The sequence below is a fragment of the Cibotium barometz genome, chromosome 10 (assembly GCF_041138505.1).
Source record: "Cibotium barometz isolate CiBa-2024 chromosome 10, ASM4113850v1, whole genome shotgun sequence".
Lineage (NCBI taxonomy): Eukaryota > Viridiplantae > Streptophyta > Polypodiopsida > Cyatheales > Cibotiaceae > Cibotium > Cibotium barometz.
In genome coordinates, this window is record NC_141055.1 from 61,350,922 (window position 1) to 61,378,731 (window position 27,810).

The 27,810-nt window shown below is 42.9% G+C and overlaps 1 protein-coding gene across 1 annotated transcript in view; it reads right to left on the bottom strand.

Moving 5' to 3' along the window:
* Positions 1-10,142: 10,142 nt before the first annotated feature.
* Positions 10,143-27,810, bottom strand: part of LOC147635135 (cyclase-like protein 3) — a 52,089-nt gene continuing 34,421 nt past the window's right edge. The window contains exons 5-6 of the mRNA XM_086804430.1: positions 11,147-11,217; positions 10,143-10,433 (exon numbers count right to left, since the gene is read on the bottom strand). Of these exons, the coding sequence (XP_086660556.1) occupies positions 10,308-10,433; positions 11,147-11,217 (197 nt within the window). The 3' untranslated portion in view covers positions 10,143-10,307. The remainder of the gene's footprint in view (positions 10,434-11,146; positions 11,218-27,810) is intronic.

The following is a 27,810-nucleotide window of genomic DNA, read 5'->3' on the forward strand; positions in this document are numbered from 1 at the left end:
CTCAGGCACCTCAACACTTTGTCTTTTTCATGCACCATCTTCTTCTCCCCCGCTTCATTTTCCCACTCCACCCCCATCACCCACACCCCCCTCACCCCCTTTATTATCCCTTCACTTGGGAATGCACACCACATTCAGGGATCTACCCTCCACCTCCGCCAAACCCCCACCACTACTCAATGACGCCAGCCTTGCCACAAGACCTTTACCATCAACAGTCCCTCCACCCCCATCTCCGACTCAACAAACCCCAACCCAAAACCGCGAAGAAGGGGAGATCCCACCGCCGCCACCATCTACACGCAAGGAGGTTGACCCTCCACTCAACTCCCTAAACTGGCGCGATCCCCTAGATTGTGTACGGAGTTCGAGTAGGCAATAGCCATCCTGCTCCATTGACAACTCCAGGCTGAGCGCATCACCCGCGTCACCACCGCCCTTCGACGACGTTAACATCCTTCAGCTCACAAGTAACTCAACGCGAAGCACAAGCAATAAATCTGTGACCACCCACCCCCCGAACTCGTGTGGTAGCTACAACCGGCCACTCGTCGTTGCGCATCCTATAACGTTTAATCTCATGGGCGAGCAGTCGGCCTAGCGGGTGACCATTCCTCACGAAGCCATTCATTTCGGAGACCTATTGCCATGCGCCACATGCACTAAGGATCACACCGGACTACCTTCCCATTTGCTGACGTGCTAGGCCTAGAACACATTTCATAAAGAGCAGCTGAAGAACCGATTCGTGCCATTGTAAGTGGAAATCACAAGATCAAGGATATTGTCAAAGCTACCTACCTCCACGTAATGGATACATGTGGCACTTTTGGAGAAACACACCTTTGTTGTTATGTTGGTTGTCAAAAGACAATTGATGTTATAATAGATCAACAAGACAAGTTAAGTGCCCATGTTGATAGGCTTAGAATAGAAATATCAAGTCTTAAAAAGTAACATTAAATAGGTTTGGGCTTTACTTACCAAAATGAGTCATAGATTGTAAACACATGAAATGTAATTTTTGGTTGGGTTGCCAATTGGGAGTCAATCTTATGTTTGCAATGCTTATGACACTAATATCTTTTTGTAACTTTGGGCTCTAAGTACTGGAATGATAATGATGGTCTTTTTTTTCTCTTAGATAGTATGTAGAGAGAGACAGAGAGATATTGATTTATATATGTGGATATAATCTCTTAGTATTTATATGGAGATTATAGAGAATTCCTATTTTAATGGTTTTTTATAAAAATTTATCTCTTTATTGTTTCTTGTCTCTTATATATACGTGGGGGAAGAGAGAGAGAGAGAGAGAAAGAGAGAGACTATGTGTTTGTGTGCTATGTATGTAAGGATTATAGATTTTGTGTGTTGTTCTTATACATGTAAGGTTTAAGGATTAGGAACCATAGATTTTGACAAATGCAAAGATGTGAAATGAGCTCAAGAGGGTGGAAAGAGCTGTCATCTATTCTACTTTGTGGATCAATATAGGTACTTTCGCTTTTCATAGTGCTGCATCATTGGGTGCATGAATAGATGACTCTATGTTTCGCACTAGTAGTGTCTATACTTTCAAGGTGCATGGGAGTGTATATTGTCCTTGGTCCCCAATGATATGTACAATCCTAAGCCACAGTTTTCATGGTTGTAGGTGTACAATATTGAGCACGAATTGCAAAATCGATTAGGTGTCGTGAATGCATTGGAATCCACGACCTTCAAAGCACTTTAATAATCCAGGATGTATGTCTAATCCATTTGCACAAGCTTTTCAGTATGTGGAAGGAATGCTAAGTGGAAGTACGAGTTTGGAATTAAAAGTGACTATATGTGAGACGAAGTCCACACCTAGGCAATACTCAATGCCAACTTTTAAGATTTCTAGAATCATGATTGTTGAAGGTGACGATCATAATGTTTGGTCATCGTGATATTTTATTGCATACTCAAGAAGAAACGTGCAAACACATCTCTAATGCGCATAGGTGAATGCGCATAGGTGCTACCTCTGTATGTTCTATTATTTCCACACGAGGGGAGGACGGATGGCATTTGAAATTCCCTTATGTTGATGTACTATTGAGTGCATGACTCAACGACAATGCTATCCTTGCCGATTGCAAGTTTGTCCTCGGATACAAATGCATGCTTGCTGCGTGGTGGAAGGTTGTTGTTTTGCAACAGTTTATGGTTGATGCCTATTGCAGTGTTAAAGAGACGATTATCATGGCTATTACATAGTCAAAATCATTTGCATTCAAAGGTTTATAGTGGTTTAGCACACATGCTTTATGTAGAAGGAAGTAAAAATGGTATTACAGCAGGAAATTGCAGCAGGAAGGACAGTGGGATGCAAAATAGTGTTACCTTCCAGTTTTATTGGTGGGCCACAACAAATGTACTAGCTTTATCAAGATGCCATGAAAATTGTTTGTTCAAAGCGCAAGCCTGATTTATTCATTACTTTCACCTATAATCCAATGTGGTCAAAGGTATTGGATGCTTTACTTCTGAGGCAAAGTGCATGTGACTGACATGATCGCACTACTAGAGTATTTCACCAAAAACATTCAGATATGATAAAAAATATCATAAATAAGGATCTCTTTAGTAAGGTGATTGGATTTGTGAGTGTCATTAAGTTCCAAAAATAGAATTGCCTCATTCACACACACGTTATTGATCTTGGATAGTGCCCATAAACCTAAGACTATCCAACACTATGACAAATTAGTATGTGCTGAATAGCTTGATAAGCAAATGTTTCTGGCTCTGCATGATGTCGTGCTGCATTGCAATATCCATGGGCCACTCAATCCAAGTGCAGTTTGTATGGATAAAGGGAAATGCACAAGGAACTATCCACGTGCTTTTGCACGAGAGACTATTGTGGATGAGAGTGGCTACCTTGTGTATATGTGTCAAAATGATGGAAGAATTGTGGCAATGAAAATGTGTAATGTTCATAAGTGATGGGTTGTGCCATATAACCCTTATCTTGTAGCCACATATAATGCTCATATAAATGTGAAAATATGCTCGACAATAGCACCAGTGAAATATCTTTACAAGTACATATACAAGGGGCATGACAAAGTGAATAAGATTTAGCAGTGTACAAGGTGGTGATATTGATGCTGCTTGTCTAGTCGATGAGATTGAGAGGTATATGGATGCATGTTACGTCTCTGCATCGGATGTATGTTAGAGACTCTTTGAGTATGATTTGCACAATAAGAAGCCTGATGTGCAACGGTTGCAAAAAAGTACACTTAGATGGGGGTCATAATTTTATCTTTAGAGATGATGATAATGTTAGAGATGTTTTTTAGAGGAAAAATGTAGGCAAGACTAATTTGATTAAATGGTTTACTTGTAATTAACAACATCTTGAATCAAAAGATGCATTGTATATCGATTTCCCTCAACAATAGGTTTGGAACTCCGGGTTGAAGAAATGGACCAAAATAAAGTTTGGAAACACTATAGGACACATGTACTTCGTAGCTCCTTCAACAGGGTGAGACATACTATGTTCCTACTTCTTACATTATCCAAAGGATCCAAGTCATTTGAAGATTTTCTTTTGCTTAATGGTTACATCTATCCTTTCGTCAAGATGGCTTGCATTGCTAGAGGGATACGGGAAGATGATTCTAAATGGATTGAATGATGGAGGAATGCCTAAACTGAACATAACTGATTTGGAAGCTTGGGTGAAAATAGATTGCTTTTGGAAAGAGAGATTTTGATATTGTTGAAAAATCTAACCTATCAAGTGCTATGGAGGCAACATTAATAGATAGCCATCGTATTGCTTTCGAATATGTAATGCATGCAGTTGCCACCACAGATGCAGGTGACATTTTTTTTGTAGATGGTCCAAGGGGATCGGGCAAGACATATTTGTATAACTGCTTGCTTGCACGATTACGTGGACAAGGGCATGTTTCTCTAGCCACTGCATCGCATCAGGTACTGCTTCTCTACTCTTGGCATGGACGTATTACACATTCTAGCTAAATAATTTTTCAACTTGCAAAATCCTTATACATGGACAACTTGTAGAGGTTTTAAGAGTTTATAAGCTCATTATTTGGGATGACACTCCAATGATTCATCGTTATGCTTTTGAAGCATTGGATAGGAGCTTACAAGATAAATTATTTTCAGATAAGTCATTTGGTGGAGAGATTATATTACTGGGGAGAGATTTTAGACAAATTTTGCCTATTATCTAAAGGGGAGACATGAGGATATTATTAAACAGCATTTTGTAATTTCTTTTTGTGAAACTCTAACGAAGTTCTAAAGTTGACTTGAAATATATGTATTCAATCAAAGCAATACTAATGGATGCAATGAGTTTAAACAGTGGATCATTGATATTGGGAATAGAGTGGATTGTAATGATTGGAATCCAATGGTGGCACTAACAACAAGTAATATGGTCTTGCAAAGATTGACCCTTAAAAGACTTGGTACAAGTAATATGGTCTTGTAAAGATTGACCCTTAAAGACTTCATTGGGTATACTCTGAATTAGCTCTATCACTACGATGTACACTTCATACTTTAGTGAGCATGCTATTCTTGCTCTGATAAATAGTCAAGTGGATATTGTGAATAAGATATCTTTGAATGCAATGCATGGTAAGCCTAAGCAATATTTTAATGCAGATTCAATTCTTTAAAATGATGAAAATCCATTCCTATGTTCCATAGAATTTTTGAATGCAATCAATTTTCGCACGACAGATATCTACTTCACTACTTAGTTTTAAAGTTAGAAGCTCCTATTATTTTGCTTCATAACTTAGATCCAAGACGTGGGCTCTGTAATGATACACGGATCATATGTAAGGCCTTTCACTCTAAAGTTTTAGATACTGAAATCATCACTGGTACTAAAGTTAGTGAAAGAGTATTTCTTCCATAGATTACCTTTATATGCACAAAGACCCGACTACCATTCATCATGAGACGGAGGCAGTTTCATGCATGGCTAGCACATGTTAATAATCAAATCACAAGAGAAAACCCTAAATGCCTTGGGGTTATATTTGGTGACTCCATTGTTTACTCATGGGCAACTATACGTTGCGTTGTCACGAGCACAATCTCCTCATGCTCCTATGAGGATGTTGCTTGAGGATAATGCTGATGTAGAGTCTTCATTTAATGATCTTCAAAGTTATATGCCTACGACAAAACAATATTATTTATAAGATCTTGAATACTTCTGTGTAACTGACAAGTTAGGTTTCTTATTTAAGTTGTGTTTCGATTAATTTTGTTATGATTGCTTTTCTATACGTATTTGTCTATGGTAAAAGTACTTATTTTTGTTGTTCATGTTTTGACAGACATGTTTGAGATTACCTTTATATTGGACATGCCTTCATCAAGGATAGTAGATTAATTATTCTCTATTGAATAACTTTTTTTTATTACAAAATATGAAACATAACATTCTATATTATATGATTCTTGTCTCTATAGAGCCATCTCTATGGTCAGTTCCTATTATTGTGGGTCATGTAGGAAAGCTTATGATTGATGCCTATAGGGATGGGTTAGTATAAGTGTAATTATTAGGCTAGAGAAACATTATATAAATATTTGTTGAATCTATATATAAATAATTGTATAACTTCTTTGTTATGCTTTGATTTTAGGATATTGTCTGAAGTTGATACCTTTATTATGAGACTTGTGGACTGTAAGAATATGGCACATCGAAAAAAGATACAACAAGAGAAAGTACACTAGATAATGCAATAGAGAGAATGGAAAGAATTTTAAAATTTTTATTATACCAAACAAGAGATAGATACAATATGATGGTGTTGTCCACCTATGCACTCTAGTGTAGAGCTTAGATGGCAATCTAGACAAACTCAGGATGGAAGGAGTACTAAGAGTATAGAGAATATATGCTCACATGCATTAGATGCTTTTGCTTATGCCAACTATATCCATTTATAGTGCTACAAGTAGTGCGGTGGACACGTCCAAGACGTGGGCAGCTACGCTACATTGAATCGACTCACCACCCACGTATTCATATCACGTCCCAACCGACCACCGCCTACTAATGATGAAATTAGTATCCTCGAGAATATTCCAAGGAATATTTCCGAAGTCCAACTAGCACTTGTATCCCTCATCATCTCCTAACGATCAACGATCACAACTACGACCCCTTCCAGCATCTAAGCTAGGGTTCCACTGAAGATATATGCACCAATGGCTTCTCCTCATAATGGGGGCCGTACAAATGTGCACCACATATCAATGTGAGATACCTACTGAGAGGCGGGCATTGAACATATACTAACATGAACTAAGACTTGGAGATGTACGAAAGTATACGCCAGATGAAGAGTGTGACATTTATTTATTTCGGAGAGAGATGGAGAGATGCTTTGCATCTTTTAAGGAATATTCAATACCCGACGGTTAGGTGTTTCTTACATCCACTCTCATCATTGGCATTCGTTATGAGTTTCATATTAGAGCTCTTCATGTACCATCGACTCCATGTTCTATTGTACGAGATAATCTTGATTATGTTTTTCTATTATATGGTTTTGTTTTAAGATTTTATTTATCGTTGTAATGTTTGTGTAAGTTCTTTAACAATAGAGCAAGTGGGAGATGTATCATCGCCTTATAATACATAGTGTATTGTGAGTCAGAGCAATGGTCCTTCTTATAGGGAAAGAATTCAATTTGTTGATTAAAGTGTAAGCATTAGGAAAATTATAACACTGGTGCTTTATATAGATATATATTGTTAACTTGAATAATTGTGTGTGATGCATTTTGAGAATATTTGATATTGGTTCTTTTTTTGTGTCTTTGTATGCTACATTGCTATGATATTTATTCTCCAGCTATAAACCTATGTGAGACATGGATGTAATTCTGAGATATGCATATGTGAGATCACTTGAAATTGTATATTGTGTTTGTTTAAAACATGGCCTAAAGTTTGGAGAAACCAAGCATGTTTTTTTCCTCCAGTTCTTGAAGGTGGGTCTATATTAAAGCGAATCGGTTCGTATTTGGAACCCTAGCTGCCAGCAACATGCGGATCCATTTAACGTAAGTATTCAATAAGCACCCAAGATGTTTTTTGGGTTGGATTAATTAATTTGTTTAAGAAATGCAAGGAAGTTACAAGGTTTTAAAACATTTCACTTTTAGTAATACCTCTTTTCAGCACAAATCAATTAAAATCTCCTTTTTTAGAATTAATATGGTTGATGGCACTTCCCTCTTAGAATTTCAGAATTCTCCCCTTTTCAGTTTGAGGCCGCCCATCTGTCTCTCTCTCTCAGGAGTGAAGGAGCAATAGCTCACTGTCAGAGAAGTATCTCTCTGTTTGTTACTCCCTGTCCCTGCTCCGTGCACGTGATCAATGGGGAGACTGTTGTGCCACGATCCATATCCTTTAAGTAAGCGAGCTGTTTGTGGGCTTGCAAATTTAACACCACCATTTTCAATTATCTCCCAAAAGAGTGTAAGACTTCACTATCCCAATGGTGTCATTCTCAAATATAAAGGTATCTTATCTTTTTAAAGTTCCCCATAACACGTATTCAAAACCATGACCCATGTTAACTTTCAAGTGCTTTTGTTTTATTTTTAAAAAAAGGAACATGTAGTGTATCAAAATGTTTTTGCTAATGAGAGTACACATTATCTACATAAAAGAGTAAGGACCTCTCACTTCTTGATTTGTCAATGAAGTCTATAAGCTTGTCTATCTATATTTAAGAGAGTGGGAGAAAGTGGGCATTAGGTGTTTTGCACCTTGCTTGAGAATTTTGTCCTTTGCAAACTCAACAAGTTATGGCTTATACTGTGAAGGTTCAAGATGGACCAAGGTATTGGGGAGAGCCTGGCTAGAGGATACAAGTCAAGTGGAGGAGACGAACACTATTACCAAGAAGAGTTAAAACTGAATGCATTGTTTATTACATTGTGAGGCTATCTTAATATAGAGAGCGAAAGTGGTTACAAACCATTCTAACTAATCGTAATGACGAGTGTCTGATGCATGTCATATGAATGTTCATGTGCATGTGATGTGAGTCATGTATGCATGGTAGGTACAAACCATACCTTAACATTTCCCCTTTCTAAAATGGAGCAATCGATTGATGTGAGCGGACACAACTAGGGCTTTGAAAATGTATAGCATGAAGCCATTGTCGGGAGAAGCCCCGCTAGTAGTAGGAGCTTCATCTTTGTGTAAGGTGGTGAGTGGCGGGTGTGTCGACGGCAAGAACAAGTCAAGGGAGAGCAATGTATTCCCTCCATTTTGTGTAATATAATAAGAGGAACGGATTGTCGAAGAAAGAGCAGGGCATGCTGAGTGCGAGCTTCGCTCGTCTGATCAACATTCAAGATGTCGACGAAGAAGGTAGCTGCCGTGGACAGGAAAATTGAACCGCAATGGGAATTCTGGAAAGCTCTCACTTGCTGCTTTAGGAAAAAAAAACATCGTAGATAGACTAGGACTTGCATAAGCGGCCCCAAGAGGAATGTTTGCAAAGTTAGGGGTTGTTGATGTCGCGTTAAGGCCCCAACAAAGGGCTACTTTTTTCATATGAGTGGCATGTTGAACAAGCATGCAACAAGATTTCTATGAGGTTAGCCATGAAGAAAAGATGTCCTGGATTGACCACCTACTAAGACCTAGATTTGACTAAATCTACATGCAAAACTATTGCTATATGCAAGGCATATGCATATAACCCTAATGTACATGCACAAAGCTGATTGTGGATATGCAAAGACAAACACTAGTTTCATTGTCTCTGCAAAAATGCAAACCCTAATTTGCTTTGAAAGTTGAAACAAAACCAAAAACACTAGTGCAAAGACTGAACTAGTACAAAACATAAAAATCCTAGTTTCGACTTACCCTAATTTCAAAAACCCTAATTCAACATGCACGACTATACCGAACATTGCCCTTCGCTTTGATACCAATGTAGCATGCTAACTAAGTGAAAGCATGATTAAACATAATATACGCTAAGCTACAAAGATTAATGCTAGTCACATATCTAGAATGATGACACAAAGAAATAGAGGAGGAGAAGAGATAAGAGACTCTTTATCTAGCCTACTCCTACAGTGTATTACTAAAGGAATAAGTAATTACAATGACAAAGATCCAAATCAGAATGAGTCCTGCATGCAAGTATCATAAACAAAAGCAAGCTTCTTGTTCTCCTCTGTGTGTTAATAATAAACGTTGATTTAAAATATCATGATTGCATGCCCATCTTTGAATGCCTATGAGTGACACTAGCTCTATCTTTATATAGGGATTTTGATAGCAAGTGGTGTACTTCGGTCAACCAACAGCCATTTTATAACATCATCAAAAATGTCAATATGTGTTCAAATTGTGCCCAAAACACATATGAGGCGGTCAAAATTGCCCCAACTTTCATATCTTTATGGCACCCAATTATAGTGTGCACGTGACACTAGATCTGAGTCTATATGATCCTACACAACACCTTGAAGACCTAGCCAAGCAGCTCTTCACATTGTGAGCTAGCTTTCATTTAATATGAATGGGCAAGGGCAGCAACTCCGCCTTAGAACTCTTCTCAAGGATGTGATAGGCAAGCTTATGTAGCCTCTTGTTTATCCCCGCTTAATATTCGAGGACGTATCAAGCAAGCCCCTGATGAATATTTTGCAAAAGTACCCTTTTCTTTCTTGCTCCATGAACGAATCCTTCAACGCCATCTTGGTGCCTTTGAAAAGTATTATCTAATCACCTGCGTTATCTTATACTCCTTAATTATTTTATTCATCGTTCATTGCTTTCAACGCAGCTAGACTTGAAAATGTTGCCTAGATATTAGAAGAGAAGATCTGGCCTAGATATTAGAAGAGAAGATCTGCTTTCTAAATTTTATAAATTTTAAGAAAGGACTCGCTTATAGGTGAGCCTTATCTTTGTGTATTGTTCTTTCATCATTTTTTTTTTTTTTTGATGCCTACCAAATTTATCGATGTTTACAAAACATGTCACACTGACCTTCCAACCCAACCTCTACCACCAAAAAATGCGAAAACATGTGGACATATTGAGTGAGATATTTACCAATTTAACACTTACGGGTTTATAAAAGCATTGTGACAATAGACAACAGTTACATACTTTTTACATGCCTATAAACTTCAACGCCTATAGTTTTAACATTTTAGACCTATTACTTTAAATATGCAGTTAACCGTGTCAGGAGTCCTCTCTATTTGCACACTTATTTTTGTAAAATACAACGAATGGGTGATCCATCAGACTTCAATAATTTAAGAGGGAGGCAATGAAGCTCGTACAATCCCACATCAACGTTGTCAAGGTTCAGCCCCTCCACCAAAATTATATCCTGAGAAAATACACAGCCCATCAATAGAATTGAAAATGGGAATATTCAACACATTTGACCAGAAGACCCAATCAGCCACAGGACGTGCTAGAATGTGATCCTTGATGGACCTACTACAGACTTCATTTCCTCCCTCGCCTCTACAAGGCCCGATTGAGGCTTCCAATCATGTCATCAAGATCCATGCTGCTACACCACCACCTCTAGCCAACCACAAGACTGCCTCGAGTTTAAGGGTTGACAAATCTGGGTATAAGAAAACTCTATGAACACTAGTGGGAGATCAAAACGATGGCATAAACATGAAATCCTGAAGCCATCTAATCCTAAGAACCGATGGCATAAACATGAAATCCTGAAGCCACCTAATCCTAAGAACCCCAATGCAATGGCAAGTGAGCCCACCATTGCACAGTTTTTTTGTGAGTGACACTGGGTAGATCAGCTTGTCTGTATGGTCACCATATGGTCAAAACACGCATAGTTAGAACCCGAAAAGCCAAGAGAAGGAATAGCGCTTCCAACCCAATCCGAGAGGTGCAACCCGCTTCCAACCCAATCCGAGGGGTGAAGGTGCAATCTGTCGGAGTTGGATGGGAAGGTTGTCCAGCTACACCTGACAGTGCTCAGCCTAGAAAGGGCCCCACACAATTTTCTGCAAATTTAGATTTGTTTTTTTTCCAAAAGCAAGAACTTGGTAATATCACAAATACCTTGTTTTGTAGAAGAACAACATGTGCCGAAATCAAAGAGTCAAAGGCCGCAACAGAGAGATAATCAATGCCTGTATTATTCAAAGTGCAGCAAAGAGAGAATCAATGCCTGAATAACGAAAACAGGGAAATAAAGCAAAGCCTAGAAAGGGGATGCTCTAACTGATTTGTTTGGATAAAAATGCTTGCCAACTGCATGCATTTCCAGCATAGCTTTGATGCAAATGTGGAGAAGAAGCATAAGTACTGAGTCATGCTCTGAACTTGTAATGTGTCCTGTACTATGGTTGTAGGCCATAAGAGTTTTCTTGGCCATGGGCATGATACCTCTGATGCTAATCCCTCTTTAAGAATGACATGTCATGCAAGCACACTAGAGTACGTAGGCATCTTAGAAGTCAAGTAACCCTTTGACCATTCAAAAGGGTTTCTAGTTTAGGGTTACAGCTTATTGGGATTTCGGAGATAGTTGGTGTGAACACCCTCTAAAGGTGTGAACAGCCCTTATTATGGTCTATATATATCTAGATGAATCCAAGAACATGCCCAAATTCACCTTATAAGAAAGTGCAATGTATAACCTCATGGTAGTCATCCAAAAGACAATAAACCATTAACTCCATCATGCATAGTATGGACTAGATACTATGACATACAGCCCTTATTAAGGTCTAGGTCAAAAGGTGAGGCTTGATGCCTATAAAAACATGAACTTGGGTGGTTCCATAACCACAACATGAATATCATTTGAGTTGTGTAACATCTCTCTCTTGTGGTCTATCACATCTGTTACATGCAGTGAGGTTGATCGTAGTAATCACAACCTTGATTAAAATGAACTTCATGAAAATGACTTGATATGACTGCTACTTATATATTATACTGGAGATGCTGGTCGGCCAGTTGTAGTGCTGTCGGCCTACTACTTGGACAAATATTGATGATTAAATGCTCCACTCAAGGTGAAAAAGTACGGTAAGATACGATACGGTAAGGTACGCATTCAAGTACGGGTTGAGATTTTGAGGTACGTTAATATGTAAGGTCAATAAAAACATAAAAAATATACTATATAGTGTACATATATATACAAAAAAATGAATGAAAAAACAATTCATTTCTGAACATTCAACAACAACACAATTACCAAAATGAGAGCTCCATCTATCAACATGTTTCCTTCGCTATCATACTCTCAGCTCTGGCCATAGTTGTTTCTCGTACCAGTACGAACCCATTCGTACCGTACAGTTCGTATGGTACGGTACCATACCGTACAGTTCGTATGGTACGGTACCATACGATATCGTATGATAGGAGGGTCCCTCCCCCCCCCCACCTTGAGAAAAAAATTCCAAATGCTAAAAAATATATAGAAATCTTGCTTGACGAAGATCCCAAATGCCCGCAATACTTCGCAACTTTTGTGTCCACTCACTATTCCATATGGGGTTGCTTGAGAGACCTAAAAAAGCTGGCAAGATAGACTGGTAGTGTACACTTGATTGGTAGTATGAGAGAATCTTGCTAAATCACTTGGAGATCCCTCGTATAGGTAGGCTAGACAGTCAGATTCTCAAGTTATGCGCGAGGAAGAAGATTTGGACATGGCCATTTTGATCTAGAGAGGAGTCCCTAGACCTATTACCCTAGATGCACTGCACGTATTTGTGCAAGGACAGTCCCTTAGTCATAAACGCTACACTGGGAGACCTTTGGTATTGCATTGCCTATGCAGGTTCTTTTTTGGAGACAATTGGGAGATCCAACTGGGAGAGACACATCTCCATGTTCTGGTTCCTCAAGCACTGTAGACTCCTCCCCCCCCAACCTTCCCTCACATTCAAAATTGAAGCTCCATAGTTTGTAAGTGTTTTAAAACAAACCGTATTTTATCGAACGGTATCCGAAAATTTCATATCGTACCAAAAATCCCCGTACCTATCATATCGTACGGTATCGTATTTTCGTACCGTGACAACTATGGCTCTGGCTCTGCAATGGCAGTGACCGCAGCGGCTGGCACCGCATCATCATCATCTCTTGCTCCAATGTCTGTATCAATTAGAGGAATGGGTATGTTCACACTTTGCATAAGTCGGCTAAAATCAATGACAGTGGCCGGCCTAGGGTGTTTTTTGGCCCAAAATGTTTTTAAAAACTGCCATGTACTTGCCAATGAGGTGATAGCTCAAGTGGTGAAGGTGTTTGCCTAGGACCAAGAGGTCTTGGGTTCAAAACCTCCCTTGGTGCTTCCTCGACGGCATCGCCTACAGGTGGATAAATACCAGGCTACAGGCAAGCACCTATGGGCGGTGCAAAATCGATAACTATGGGAGGATCTTGGGCCAAAGGTCAGTCCGGCGGGGGGTGGTAGAGTGGAAGGGTAAAAAAACAAACTTGCCATGTACAAATCCATACAGTACGGTACTGCACACTAAAACATACCTTATAATAAGGTGCGTCGTACTTATGCAACCTTGGCTGCACTTATCTCACTACTTGTCCTCGCCTCATACCTTTCACATTGGCGCTTGGCAGACTGCTGTCTACGTGACTGGTTGACTACCGACGACTGTAAGATGGCCTGGCTGGCTGCCAAAAAGTCATCCATACCCTCCATACTGCTATTGATGATGATGATGATGATGATGATGATGATGATGCCAACTTGTCACCGTGCAACCCAAAGGCTGTTGATTCCAGCAAATGATTCCAACTCCACTAACGCCACTGACCCCATACTTCTTCTTTTGCGGGGATTGAGGGTTATGCACGAGCCATTGAGGAATACCTCAACCAAGAATCCTGGACTACAGGAACCTCTCTAGCGATGTGGCCTAAAAACTGCTTCGAAAACTCAACACACCACTGACTAGCCTGTTCAAACCTTCACTTTGGAAAGCATGAAACTCAGTGTTGAAGCCCCTTCCTGCTGCCATACGCAAGACCCACTTATCTGCTGGGACATGCGCTAAATGATGGCGATGTTGAAGAGGACTTCCTGCTGCCAAGTGAGGCACAAAACTCCACTTTCCCCTTTGATGAGTGAATGTCAAACTTCTTCCAGACAACCAAGGATGGTCTTGTTTGCCGTAACATGCGGAAGTTTCGTGGTCAAATTGGTAACTTCAATGCTCAGAATTCAGCAATCTTTCACGACGAATATAACGCACACAACTGAAGTAGATGTGCAGAAAATAGATAGAGAGAGAGAGAGAGAGAGAGAGAAATGAAATGAAATGTTATATTAACGTCTTCAAAAGGCCATAATGACCTATGAGACCAAAAAGTTACATCATGGTGGATCTAATACAATGTCTAGATAAAAAACCAGAAAATGGAAAAGAAAAATAAAGATGATACTACTGGCACCTAGAAAATGAAACTAGAACTGGAAGGTAAACAGAAACCCTTATAGGGTGTGAATATAGTGAGGGGGGGGCTACGCTATGGAGGTGAGTGGAGTATAGTGAGGGGATACAATATCATGTGGGACGGGGGGGTACACTATGGAGGTGCCTCCATCTCATAATATGTGCCGCATCGGACGCTGGCGGATCTCCTCAATATCCTCTGTGGTCAGCACCCTGACTAGGTGTTCCGCATGTCTCGCAAGAATAATCCGAATCCGCCGCTGCAACCTCCGTCTATGCTGGGATGCCCTCCTCCGTAGTCGTGGGCGTCTGGACCACCCAAGCTCAATCGCACGATCAATCAGTGTACCGTTGGTGTGGGCAGTATCCATGTCCTGCTGCTGCTGTGGTCCATCTGGCGCAGTGATGGCTGGACTAAAGAAGTCTGTAATGTGCCTCTAAGTCTGGCTCTCTGTGCACCTAAGCAGGCTATCTCTATATCTCTGCAGCTCAAGCAAGAACAATCCCAAACACCTCTGGTCCTAGTACCCCATGACTCTGGAAAGTGGTCCAAAACCCTCTCTGAATAAACAGTGGAAACGACCACGTATCTCATAGTATGCAGTACAATGGCATATATAATGCAACTCTGTCTCTGGGGAGCTCCTTCGTCCCCGCCTGCTCGTGCCCCCCGCCCCCCTTCGAGTCCCGCCCCTGCCCGCCTGCCCCCTCTTCCTTTCGCGCCCCCCGCCCCCCTTTCGCGCCCGCCTACCCGCCTACCCCCGCCCCCTTTCGCGCCCTTCCCGCCCCCTATTGCGCCCTTCCCGCTCCCTCCCCGCTTCCCCTCACCCTCCCCCCCCCCTTTTTTTTCTCTCCTCTGTCATCCGCCCCTCCCCCCTGGCTTTCGGTCTTTCCCTCCCCGCTCCGCGCTTCCCCCCGTTTTCGTGCAGCTTGGTTCTTGCAGGTCCCTCCGTCTTCGCTTCGCCCTCAACTCAGCTTCAGACTATGATGGAGGCCCCTCCCGCCTCACCTTAGAGGGACTCTTCCGCAGCCCCCTCGCCCGCCCCTGAGGATACCCCCATCAGGCTCTCTCTTTCGCCAGAAGAGGAAGCGAGCCTCGGTGGAACGCCTCCAGGTACATTCCACCATCTGCCGTATGGTTGGCACCCGCCCCAATAGAGGGGAGATCCGGGATCTTCTCCAAGCCCGCCTTCTTGCAGATGTGGGCAAGATCCTCGACGTTCACTTACTGGGCCGCGGACACTACCAGATTGAGTTCGAGATAGGCCAAAGCGTGGCCCAGTTCCTAGCCATGAGTCCCCTTGACATCAGGGGCACTCGGGCCTTCTTCAGACATTGGTGGCATGGTTTCGACCTAGCAGCGGGCCGAGGAGGGAGAGCGCCTATTCCATGTCACAGTTTGCTTTCCTGGACTTCGCCGCGAGTACCTTCTGCTCCTTTCCAAGATAGGATCATTGGTGGGCTCGGTGCTTGAGACTAGCCCCACAGCAGCTTCAATGGTGGCTAGAGCAGCTGGTCTTCCTTCGGTCAGAGTTTTGGTTCCTGACATCTCCTCCCTTCCGAAGGTCATTCAGTTACCTAGGATAGGGGGAGGATGGATCGATCAGAGAGTGGAGTTTTCGGGGCTCCCGAACAAGTGTTTTATATGCAGGCAGGTCGGCCACCTGGCCAAGGCCTGCCCTCGCAGGAGACCCCGACCTTCACCACAGCAGCAGACCTCCGATGGCCCGTCCACAGATGTGGCTCGGCAGGCAGCCTCCGGGACACCTGCTCAGCCCACAGAGACCTCTGATTGGCAGCCTGGACATGGGCGCCGTAGAGGGAGACAGCCACAGCAGCATGCCCAGAGACCGACGCAGCAGCAGACACAGCCTCAGCATCATTGGGTTCCAGTGAGGAACGGCTTTGCTCCCCTCCAGGAGGAGACCCCAGCGCAGACTGAGTATCAGAAGATGCCAGCGCCCCCCCCTTCACCTCCACCTCCACCTCCCCTTCCCCCGTCCCCCCCTCCCACCTCGCTTCCACCCTCGCCTCCTCCCGTTCCCGCTCCTGCATTTTCAGCGTCTCCTTCCCCACCCCCTCCTCCCCCTCCGCTCGTCTCAGCTCCCCGGGAGGCACTGGCAGTGCCCTGGCGCTCACCTGCAGTCCGGCGGGCACTGAGCACCGACCTTGCTCGTGTACCGCAGAGGAGACCCACCATGCCAATTCGTGCTTCACCGATATCCTCTATCCGCAGTCGGTTGAGTAGTCTCGACACTAGACAGCGCTCAGAGGCTTTCGACTACTCCTTTACACGCCTATTTGGAGCGGAGGGCCCCCTTGAGCCAGCACCTATCAGAGTTCATGTGGTGATACTTCCGACCCGAGGGGAGGAGGCACTTGATTCAGCGGTGGCCTTCTCCTTCTCTCTTTGCGGCACTCGCGACCGGGAGTGGACTCTGGATCTTGCTCTTAGTATTTTGTAGACACACTCAGTTGAGTTTTCTCACCATGTGAGCGACTTGGAGATTACAGACATGGTAGGCCGACTCTGGGAGTTGGCACATTTCTTTGATACCGGGTGTGCGGATGCCTCGGGGAATCGACACTTGGTGGTTCACATAGTGGCAGACCTAGCGCGAGACCCTGGCTATTTATGCATACATGAGGATTCTTTCTCCGAGCGGCAGGCAGTCACTATGGGACACCCCCACTGGCGCCTCGTCCGAGACTCTTGTAGCACACCGGGTGGGCAGATTCGTAGCCGCTCGGATGGGGATTACTCTCCATCCAAGCCGCTTGCGAAGGCCCGCCGTATGGCTGAGACAGCCTCCACCTCAGCAGGTCATCCATGAGGATCATCTCATGGAATGTACAGGGCCTTGGCGGTGCACACTATATACGTTATCGTGGTCGCTTAAGGCAGGAGCTTCAGAGATGCCTGGTTGGGAGCAGTATTGATATTCTGATGATGCACGAGCACCATTTGAGTGAGAGTAGGATTCGGAGATATGGTTCGGTGATGCTTGGTAGATGGGACACTTTTTGGTCTGCAGGTTTTGGCCCCTTGGGTGAGCAGGGAGGAGTATGTATCGTCATTGCGGATGCATGGCGGCAGGCCACTGTGGATCGCGGGGTCATTGTGCCTGGTAGAGTGCAGTATGTTATTCTGAGGATGCACGATGCGCACATTGGTGTGCTCAATGTCTATGCGCCCAATCATGCTAGTGCCAGAGCAGAGTTTTGGACCCTTGTTACAGATGCATTGCCCAAGGCCGCACATTGGTGTGTTGGGGGAGACTTCAACGTGCTTGAGGACCCGGCCGATAGGGTGGGAGGCAGTCATGTTACAGTGCACGGCACGGAGCTTGCAGCTTGGCAGCGATTTTGTATGACACTGCGGATCACTGATGCATGGCAGCATGAGGCTTTCTCCCGTTCTCAGGACAGTCTTAGTTTTTCTCGGTCGGATCGCCGGCAGGGAGGGACTAATCTATCACGGATTGATCGCTTCTATGTGGGCGACAGGTTTAGGGAGCGTGGTGGCTCCGTTGGCATTCTCGCTGGCACCTCTTTCTCAGACCATGCGCCAGTTATTTTGACTCTTGAGGAGAGGACACGGGAGACCAGCTTGCAGTTGAGGATCCCAGAGAGGATACTTACAGACCCCAGTCTTTTTGAGGACATTGAGAGGATATGGCAGGATAGCCAGAGCTCTGACCTGGATGCAGCAGGCCAGTGTGCCCAAGGGCTCATCGAGCTCAGCTCTTTTTTGCACGCTACAGCCTTGACACATGTTTGAAGCCGGACAGTCTACCTCCCAAGGCCCAACGGTCCTAGATAGAAATCCCAATTTTCCCAATCCTCAAAACCCACCCCACAAGAGGTTCACGATTCCTTTGTCCAGATGCCACTCCATGAGGTTGTTGATCAGGCGTTACCCCTCCCCCTCCCACACCCCGCCCTGCCTCCCTCCTCCACCCTCCCCCTTGGCCCCCTTCCCCCTCTCATGGGTTTTATTAGACAAATTGATGTACTTGGGATTTATGGATATAGAGAATAAGCCTTAGGTCATTTGTCAAAGGTTAGAATCTCACAATAGTTGCAAAATGTGCCAGTTAAGGTGAAAGAATCCATGAGTTGTACTAGGAGCCAGGAGCATTAAAGGTAGCATCTTTTGTTGACTATGGAACCTGGAATTTAGGGCATGTGGAGGCCAAAATCATGGAGAGATTTGTGGAGAGCAGCATTGACTTGTTAAGCTACTAAGCATGATTAGCATTTACTAATTCATCTTGTACTCAGCCTATTTAAGAGGCACACATCTAATGGAAATTATCACTCTCTCATTCTACTAATTATGCCTTGTTTATGTTAAACTTTTATCATTAAATTAATCTCTCATCATTAGCATATCTTTAGCATCTAAACCATGAGATTTCTCCTTATCTTTGAGCCACCATGAAGCTAACAATTGGTATCACAGCTTAGATCCATACCCATTATGCTTACATTAATCACTATAAATCATAATTAAGCTATCTATTATCATTTAATCAAATCTAGCCATTCTAGTAATTTTTTCCCTCTTTACCCGCTGCTGGTTTTTTGCTCATTCATCTCATCACACTCAACCATTTTAAGAAATCTGACTTGGGCCCTCTTCCTCACATCTAGGCGCTCTAGCAAGAAGGAGGATTCATCCCAATTCATCGCCAAATCGTCACCGGGAAGCGGATTTAACGTCGACAGCCGTTTTTTGCAAAATCGTTAATTCCGCTATGTACACTTTGAATTGGCGTAATTCCTTTTAGGACATGTTGGAGAAGGTAACAAGCAACACACTCATGAAGTTTGAGCTCATTTGGTAAAGTAGTCTAGCTACAGTAATCATTTCATGAGTCGGGTAGAAGGCAATTTGTTGTTTTGGGGATTTGGTGATTAATCTATGATTAAGTCACATAATCTCTTGTTTATGGATTTAAATCACAAGTAGAGGCATTGACCTAACTTGTCCTTGAAGTTCTTTTGCAAAGGATCAATGCAAGTGCTTCAATTGCAAGCTCCATTGGAGCTCTATTTTCTGCTCACAAAACAGGGAGTTAATCACTTCAATTAGTGATTAATTAGCACAAATCTCAAATCATTTGATGCAAAGGGGGGTTCAAGCTTGACATTGGGGACTTGCTCCAGCAAGCCATCAAACCCCATTGCATTTGTCCTTTGATTTAGTACTCAAATATTCCACTCCAAGTCAATCTATTCAATGTTTTCATGCTTTAAGGAGTGTTTATGATAACCATTGCTCAATCCTTTGTTTAGCACTAATCAAAATCATTTGTAAAGGGATTAGACACTGCCTCTGGTTAAAAACCAGATTGGTAAGACCTTCCCTCTCTCTTTCCATAGCTACCCCCGCCAAAATTGATAAATTTAAGGGCTACTCATTTTATACTTACCAAACTAAGGTCAAGTTCACTCTTATGAGGAAGGGTTTGTGGAACATAGCATGTGGCAAGGAAAGGAAGCCTACCACAAGGGCTGTTGAAGCAATATGGGTATCTAAAGACGAGAAAGCTCTTGCCATAATAGCTTTGGGTCTCAGTGATCAATTCATTCATCATATCGATGGAATGGATACAGCCTTCGAAGCTTGGGAAGAGTTGGAAAAACACTTTGGAGTGCAAGCCAAGAGCTCCAAGATTAGCCGACTAATTCAAAGACTCTCTTGCTGCACATCTTAACCATATGAAGAGTCTCACAACTCAACTTGCAAGTATTAAAATGAACATTAATGAAGATATTTGCATTGCTTCGTTACTTAAAAGTCTACCACATGAAGACTATGGAAACATAGTCACTACACTCACCAATCTACCATCTCCAAAGTTGGTTGACATCACTACATCCTTGATGAAGAAAGAAAAGAAGATAAAGCAAAAACATGGCAAAAGCCATCTCTTCTCCCATAATGACGCCTACTACACAAAGAATATATCCAAAGGGTCTACATCAAAAGGTACCTTCAAAAACAAAGCAAAAGGTAAATGCAACTTTTGTGGCAAGCCAGGGCACTTCGAGAAGGATTGCTACATCAAGAAGAAGATCTCCGCCAATCTCGTGGAAGAAGATAGTCAAGAAGAAGGTGAAGACAATATTGTTGAGGCCTCACATGAGGCCAACCTTGTTATTGTTGATAATGAATGGACCTTCTAGGCCAACTTAGTTGCGTCCTAATCCATTGTACTCACAATATGCCTTTTGAATTCCACTTACTTTATAAACCTACAAACTAGAGTGAGTTCCAGGTTGGGGTCATGTACGTTGTCACAAGGGTGGACAAGTCATGAAGCATCCCATAGGCTACTACTAGGGGTTGGGGTCATCAATTTAAAGGGGAGATTATTGGACAAATTGATGTACTTGGGATTTATGGATGTAGAGAATAAGCCTTCGGTCATTTGTCAAAGGTTAGAATCTCGAAGTAGTTGTAAAATGTGCCAGTTAAGGTGAAAGATCCATGAGTTGTACTAGGAGCCAGGAGCATTAAAGATAGCATCTTTTGTTGACTATGGAACCTGGAATTTAGGACATGTGGAGGCTAGAATCATGGAGAGATTTATAAAAAGCATCATTGACTTGTTAAGCTACTAAGCATGATTAGCATTTGCTAATTCATCTTGTACTCAACCTATTAAGAGGCACACATCTAATGTAAATTATCACTCTCTCGTTCTACTCATTATGCCGTGTTTATGTTAGACTTTTATCATTAAATTAATCTCTCATCATTAGCATATCATTAGCATCTAAACCATGAGATTTCTCCTCATCTTTGAGCCACCATGAAGCCAACAGGTTTCATGTCTCCCTGCCTCCCCCCCTACTTCCTACCTGCTCCATGACTCCCTCCGCCCTCTTCCCCACCCCCCTGTAACAAGCGGGGACGTGGTTATACAGAGTTTAGCATTGAAATCACAAGATTACCGTCATTTGTTCACTGCCATATCCCACATACATCTTGTCAAAAGTACATGGCAATTGATTATATAATTTGGAAATACTGAAAAGAAATGACACTGCATTAGGGACCAGAAGATGGGCTGTACCTCCCTCCCCCCCTCCCTAAGGATTTGTATTGTCTTAAGGGAGTAGGAATTTCACGAGTACATAAAATGGGTAGCATGGCCCAGCCATACACCACCGTTTCTTCCCAAATAATTGAACATGAAAACAATTCACAAATACTATACTTGCCCACAAGTAGCCCAGCTAAATGTTAACAATATGGTGTCCATCATCCTTCACCAAGATTGCCCAACAATCCCAAATTGAATGGAAACCCAGCTTTCTGCAAATGTAACTTAGCTTCAATAAGATCAACCACCTAGTGGCTGAAAATCAGCCTTAGGAGAATGCCCAACACTTTCCAAGGGTTCTCCCGCATAGAGGAAATAGCAACTGGAACCAAGATGATTCTTCCAAAGCTTCAATCTTTGGAAATAGTCATACTCGTCTTCTTCTTTTGCAAGCTTGAATGGAGTCCTTAAATTCTGAAAATCAGAATTCAGCCAGCTTCTTAGTGTTTTTGGAGAAAAAACACTACGGTATGGCTGGAAAAAAATACTCTACAATAAGTACACTAGATAGAGCAATACAGAAAGGCCAAGTAATGGGTTGAAATGGGGTTGAGAATCTGAATTTATAGAGCTGTAATCAGCCTAGAAGGAGGCGCCTAGATGAAGAGAAGAAGTGGAGGATATTGCTCATGAAAAGTTGTAGTAGGGAGAGGTTTGTGCATGACTTTTGGATCACAAAGAATGGCTACTAATCAAAAGAGCAACTCATGTAGTTAAAGTTGAGGAAAAGACTTACTTTTCTGTTTGAGTACCTTGCATGACTTCTTTTGGGGAAAAGTGAGCTTGCATGATTTACTTCCAAGTAAAGTGAACTTGCATGGCACATTTTTAGGTGCATGAAAAGATAAAGCTTTGCATGATGCATTCATGTAGCTAGAAAAGCTTGCATGTCACATGCATGGGGGTTTTTGGCCATGCCTGTTGCATGCATGGGGTTTCTGGCCATGCATGTCGCATGCATGGGGGCTTCTTATCATGGAGAAGAAGATCATCAACCATAATTAACTAAACTGTCATGCATGCATGCATGGAGATAGAAAACCTGCATAAGAGTGGGTTGCCTTCAAAATATCAACTATTCAAGTTAAGTAAAGACAAATTATGCAGCATACTAGCCCATGGGTGCAATCTAGGCGTCCCCAAATCCATGAGCTTCTCATGCAATGAAATCCACGCATGGTCCAGGCAAACAAAACAATACACAAATAAAAATAAGCCATGCACACAAATGTATGCATTTAAACACATATTTTGGAAGAAACCCCATCTATTTACATGTACTTAATATTTACAAGGGCTATGGTATTTGGCTCTCCAGATCCATCAAATATCCATGGCAATATGTATTGCATTTGGTTCTCCGAGATTCATCAAATGCTTAACATGCTTCTTTGCAAACAGGATGGCATACACATACATGGAAAGCTTAACCATAAATATTCCATGGCTACATGTAGTGTCCAACACCCATGTCCATGGATAATAAAGAATTTACAATATGAATCCCGAGAAATTAGGGAGTAGTTACATTTCCCCCGGCTTCTAAACAGTTGTCCTCAACTAAAAGCTTCCAGATAGTTGTTGAGGAGATCGTGATATTCTTTGAGATCTTGTTCCTGCATCCACCTTGAATCCATAGGTGAATAGTTCTTGAATTTAACCAAATACTTGCGTATGACCTTACCTCCCTTAAGCTTCCGCTCTTAATGGAAGACAATTTGTTCTTGTTTAAGTACCTCCTCTAAATCATCTACTTCTGGTAGATCTTCTGTAACCGGTTGAGGAGGTGGTGTTCCAATATATGGTTTAAACAAGTTGATGTGGAAAGCATTATGTATCTTCCAATAATTGGACAAAGCCAACCTAAAAGCCACATCATTAATCTTTTGAATGACCTGGAATGGACTATAATACCTGTTGGCAAGTTTGAGAGCCTTGCCTTCTTGCCCTAGCCTCTTGCGGAGACGTGCCTTTTCAAACTTGAGAAGAACCCAATCCTTCTCTTTGATGTCCATATGACGCCGATGCTGATCAATAGCCTTCTTGTGCTTTGCTTGAGAGCGTTGTATGGCTGTCCGAATTGTGTATAGGCGATATCCAGGCCTCTGCCAGTTGAGGAATGCTCTGTGTTGTTGTATTCAAACTCAACCAAGCGTAAATACTTCTTCCATGCTACCTTTTGATCAGAAACATAGCAGTTGAGTAGATTGAGGACCACTGAATTAGCTATCTCATTTTGCCCATTGGTTTGGGGATGATAGGCAGAAGAGAAATTCAGCTTAGTACCCATGTTGTCAAATAGAGCTCTCCAAAACAAGCTCATAGTCCTTGGATCTCTGTCTCCCACAATGGACTTAGACATTCCATGATGCTTGAAAACATGAAAAAGAAAAAGTCAAGCCACATGATTCAGCTTGATAGTCTTTCTTACGGGAATAAAATGAGCTTGCTTACTAAAGCGATCAATAATAGTCCAAATAGCATTATTACCCTAAACAAATCGAGGAAGATCTGTGATAAAATCCATTGCTATGCTATCCCAAGGCTCTTGAGAAATAGGCAAAGGTTGAAGTAAACCAAGCAACTTATCCCTGACATACTTAAATTTTTGGCATACCACACACTCACAAACATATTTTTCTATATCAGCCCGCATAGAAGGCCAGTAGAAATATCTTTCCAAAGCTTGAGTAGTGGACAAAGTAACTCTATGGCTTGCATAGGGAGGTGCATGTGCTTCATCCATAACCTTTTGACGAAGCTGCTTGACTACACACATAGCTTGATGCCGATACAAGTAGGCAGCCAGTAAATCAGCCCATATCACTTTGAAATCTTCATCAGAATCATACATACGAGGCATAGATGAAAGGTCCTCATGATAGGCAATGGTAATAGCATTCACCTTGGGCCCCAAGATAATGCGTCAGCTACCAAATTATTCTTTCCAGAAGTGTGTAGAACTTTTTTTGGGATTGATATAAAGTTTATGCTTGCGGAGATCTTCAAAAACAATAGCCAAATGGTGCTTGTGTTCCTCCTCGGACTTGGAGAAAACTAGCACATCATCAAAGAAAACTCCTGTAAACATTCTGTGAGTTATGAAAATTATTGGCATATATGCTATGAGTTATGCCACATATGCTATGAGTAGTGCCACATGTGAACATGGGCTAACCAAGGGCACTTTTCTCCCTTTGGGTTTTTCCCCTTGGATATTAGGTGTGAAAGGACACCACACTTATTGTATTATGATATTGTGGAGTCAACTCACTTTGCTCCACATCTTTGTATCCTAACTTCTTTGAGTATCAATCACCATCTCTCTCTCTCTCTCACTCACAGCGGCGCCCGCGGGACTAGGGCCTTTGACACACTTGTTGATACCATCAATGCATATTAAAACACTTAAACATGCCACATCCTTAACACATATCCATCATCACTTTGCATAAAACATAAAAGCTGGACAAAACATCCACAAATGCTGAAAATGGAGCTTGCACGTGTGCCACCGCATAGAGGCCGGAATGGGCCGACCCTCCCCCCTTGGAGTATTTTATTACCCAAGGAGAATAATATCATGTACAAGCTTTGAGGGCCTTACTCTCCTCACGGGAGATGCCGGATTATCCATATACAAATGCCATAACACAGCCCAACACGAGGCAACCAAGCCGGAACATAGGCTGTAGAAATGCCGAGCCAACAATATAATCCATATACCTCCGTGTGGGTACTGATTCTTCCCCAAAAACCACAGGTCTTCATGCAATAGAGCTGGTACAGCAAGAATAACTCTCCATTCAGCCGGTACAGTAGGTACAATGAGTGGCTGGTATAGCAAGTACAGTGGCTGATACAACCGGTACGATGGCTGGTACAACAGGTACAGTAAGTATAAATGCTGGTACAACATGTACAGTGACTACTACAGCAGGTAGAGTGGCTGGTACAACAAGTACAGAAGCTGGTATAGCCGGTACAATGGGTGGTACAGTAAGTATAACAAGTACAAGGACTGGTACAGCCAGTACAATGGCTGGTACAATAGGTACACAGACTGGTACAGCCTTTGTACAAGGACTAGTACAGCTAGTACAATGGCTGGTACAATAGGTACAAAGGCTGGTACAATAAGTACAATGGCTAGAAATCATAATAAATGATTAAATACCCTTGCCTTCAGTATTTCTTCGCGATGGAAGCCTCCAAAACAATCCCCAACAACCGGTATTCTTCATGGGCAGCCTTCAAGAGAGAGAGAAAGAGAGTAGCCATCATTAGGGCAGCCTTCAACGGTGGTAGAGGCTAGTGTGCAGCAAGAGAGCCTCTCTTAATGAAGAGAGAGGGCTCCAATTTATAGATTTGGGCCTCCCATGAGCTAAAATGGCAAGAGAAAGCTACAATGACAAGTGGAGAGCCACACAATAGCTGAAGTGACAAGTGTGAGGCCACTTGTCTCACTTTGATCCACTTTCTAACAAGTGTCAGGCCACTTGTCTCACTTTGGTCCACTTTCTTGCCACCTGTCCCAATCTAAGAGATGGGTCCTTCCATAAACTTTATCTCTAAAAATATCCTAACTGGTAGACATTACGTCATAGGGACTTTGCCAACTCTTGGTATCTGCTCAATTCCAGATGTAATGACGCGAACAGAATTTCCATCGGAGTCGGCCCAAAAATAGTAACTCTTCTAAATTTTAGGAGTGTGGTCCTTTGTATTCTAGGATAATCCCCCATTCCCAAAGCTTGTACTTTCCAAATATTTAGACATCCTGGAGTCCACCAGACCCCTTTCATACTAGGAAATGTCCAGGCTAGTGACACTCTCTCTCTCTTCAGAGCTTGTTGCTGTGTACATCTTCTTGTGTTCTCTATTTCTCTCAAACCCTAACCCCAACAGTGCTATCAGAGCTTGGCTACAGATCCCTGTTGGTGGAGTTCCCGACGCCCACCCCCCCCACGAAATTTCGATACTGCTCCGTCCGTCGACCCCTACGCAGTCCATCTGGCGCTCTGGCCTTCCGTCCGTCGCCCTGCAGGTTTCCGGCACTACACAGTCCGTCCAGCCTTGTTCCCTGCTCCGCTCGGCTAGCATTCTGCCGCCCTGTCTGGCCACTGAGTCGGGCGGTGATAGTGGAGAGGGCTCCACCACCGCACTGCACCGCCCCACGCAGGAGCGGCACTCGCACCAGAAGAGGCGGTGCAAGGCGGCGCTCAGCCGCACTTGCGGCTTACGTGGTATAGGCCACAAATTGGCAAAATATTAGTCGAGAATACGTCGTCATGTGCACTCCGTCCAGCAATTTCTGCCGTCGCCACCACATCCGCCAGTTTCACTCCGCGCCAAGACTTCTGTCGCCGCCACATCCGCCGGTTTCGCTCCATCGCCATCCGCCTACAACTTCCTGTGCTGCGCCTCCCACCTGCTACAGCCCCTCCACGACTCGTGCCGGCTGTAGCCATCTATGCCACACCCGGCTGCTCTAGTCAATGAGCAGCTGGCCTCCAGGCGGCTCCATCCACAGCTCCCGTCGACTGGCTCCTCTGGTCAACGAGCAACTAGCCGCCTGTCGCATCGACAGTAGCAACCCGCCACTGTCTCCTGAACTGGCCAGTAGCTCCCGCCTCCTGAATCTGTACAGAGGGTCTGATCCAGTTCCATCTGAGAAGTTGCAATCTCTGTAAAATCAATCCATACAGGTAACTGATTTCTTTTTTGGTTCAAATCAAGGGGCTTTTGTACATTTCTTGCCTCATTGCAAAAACCAAGTGCATGGGGCAACATTTGGCTGCAAAATTCAAGGAAAATTTGAGGATTTTTCAGAATTTGCACAATTGCATTTACAGGAAACAGAGAAAATTGGGGCTTTTGTGAAATCATTGCTTAATCGCAAAATTAAAGCTCATTGGTACACAAATTTTTGGGGCTTTTGTCAACTATGTGCAATCAACACATAAATAAGCCCATTGGTGCTCAGTTATTAGAAGATTTTCAGCATTGCAGCCTGAAATTTGGGGCAAAACATTTGCAGAAGACATTGTGGTTGCCTGGCATTGCACTCCGGTGCATTTTGGATTTTGCCTGCATGTGCTTTTTACAGCATATTTGGTTGCACGTGTTTGCATATCTCTTGATGAAGAGATTTGAGCAAATGGCTAGA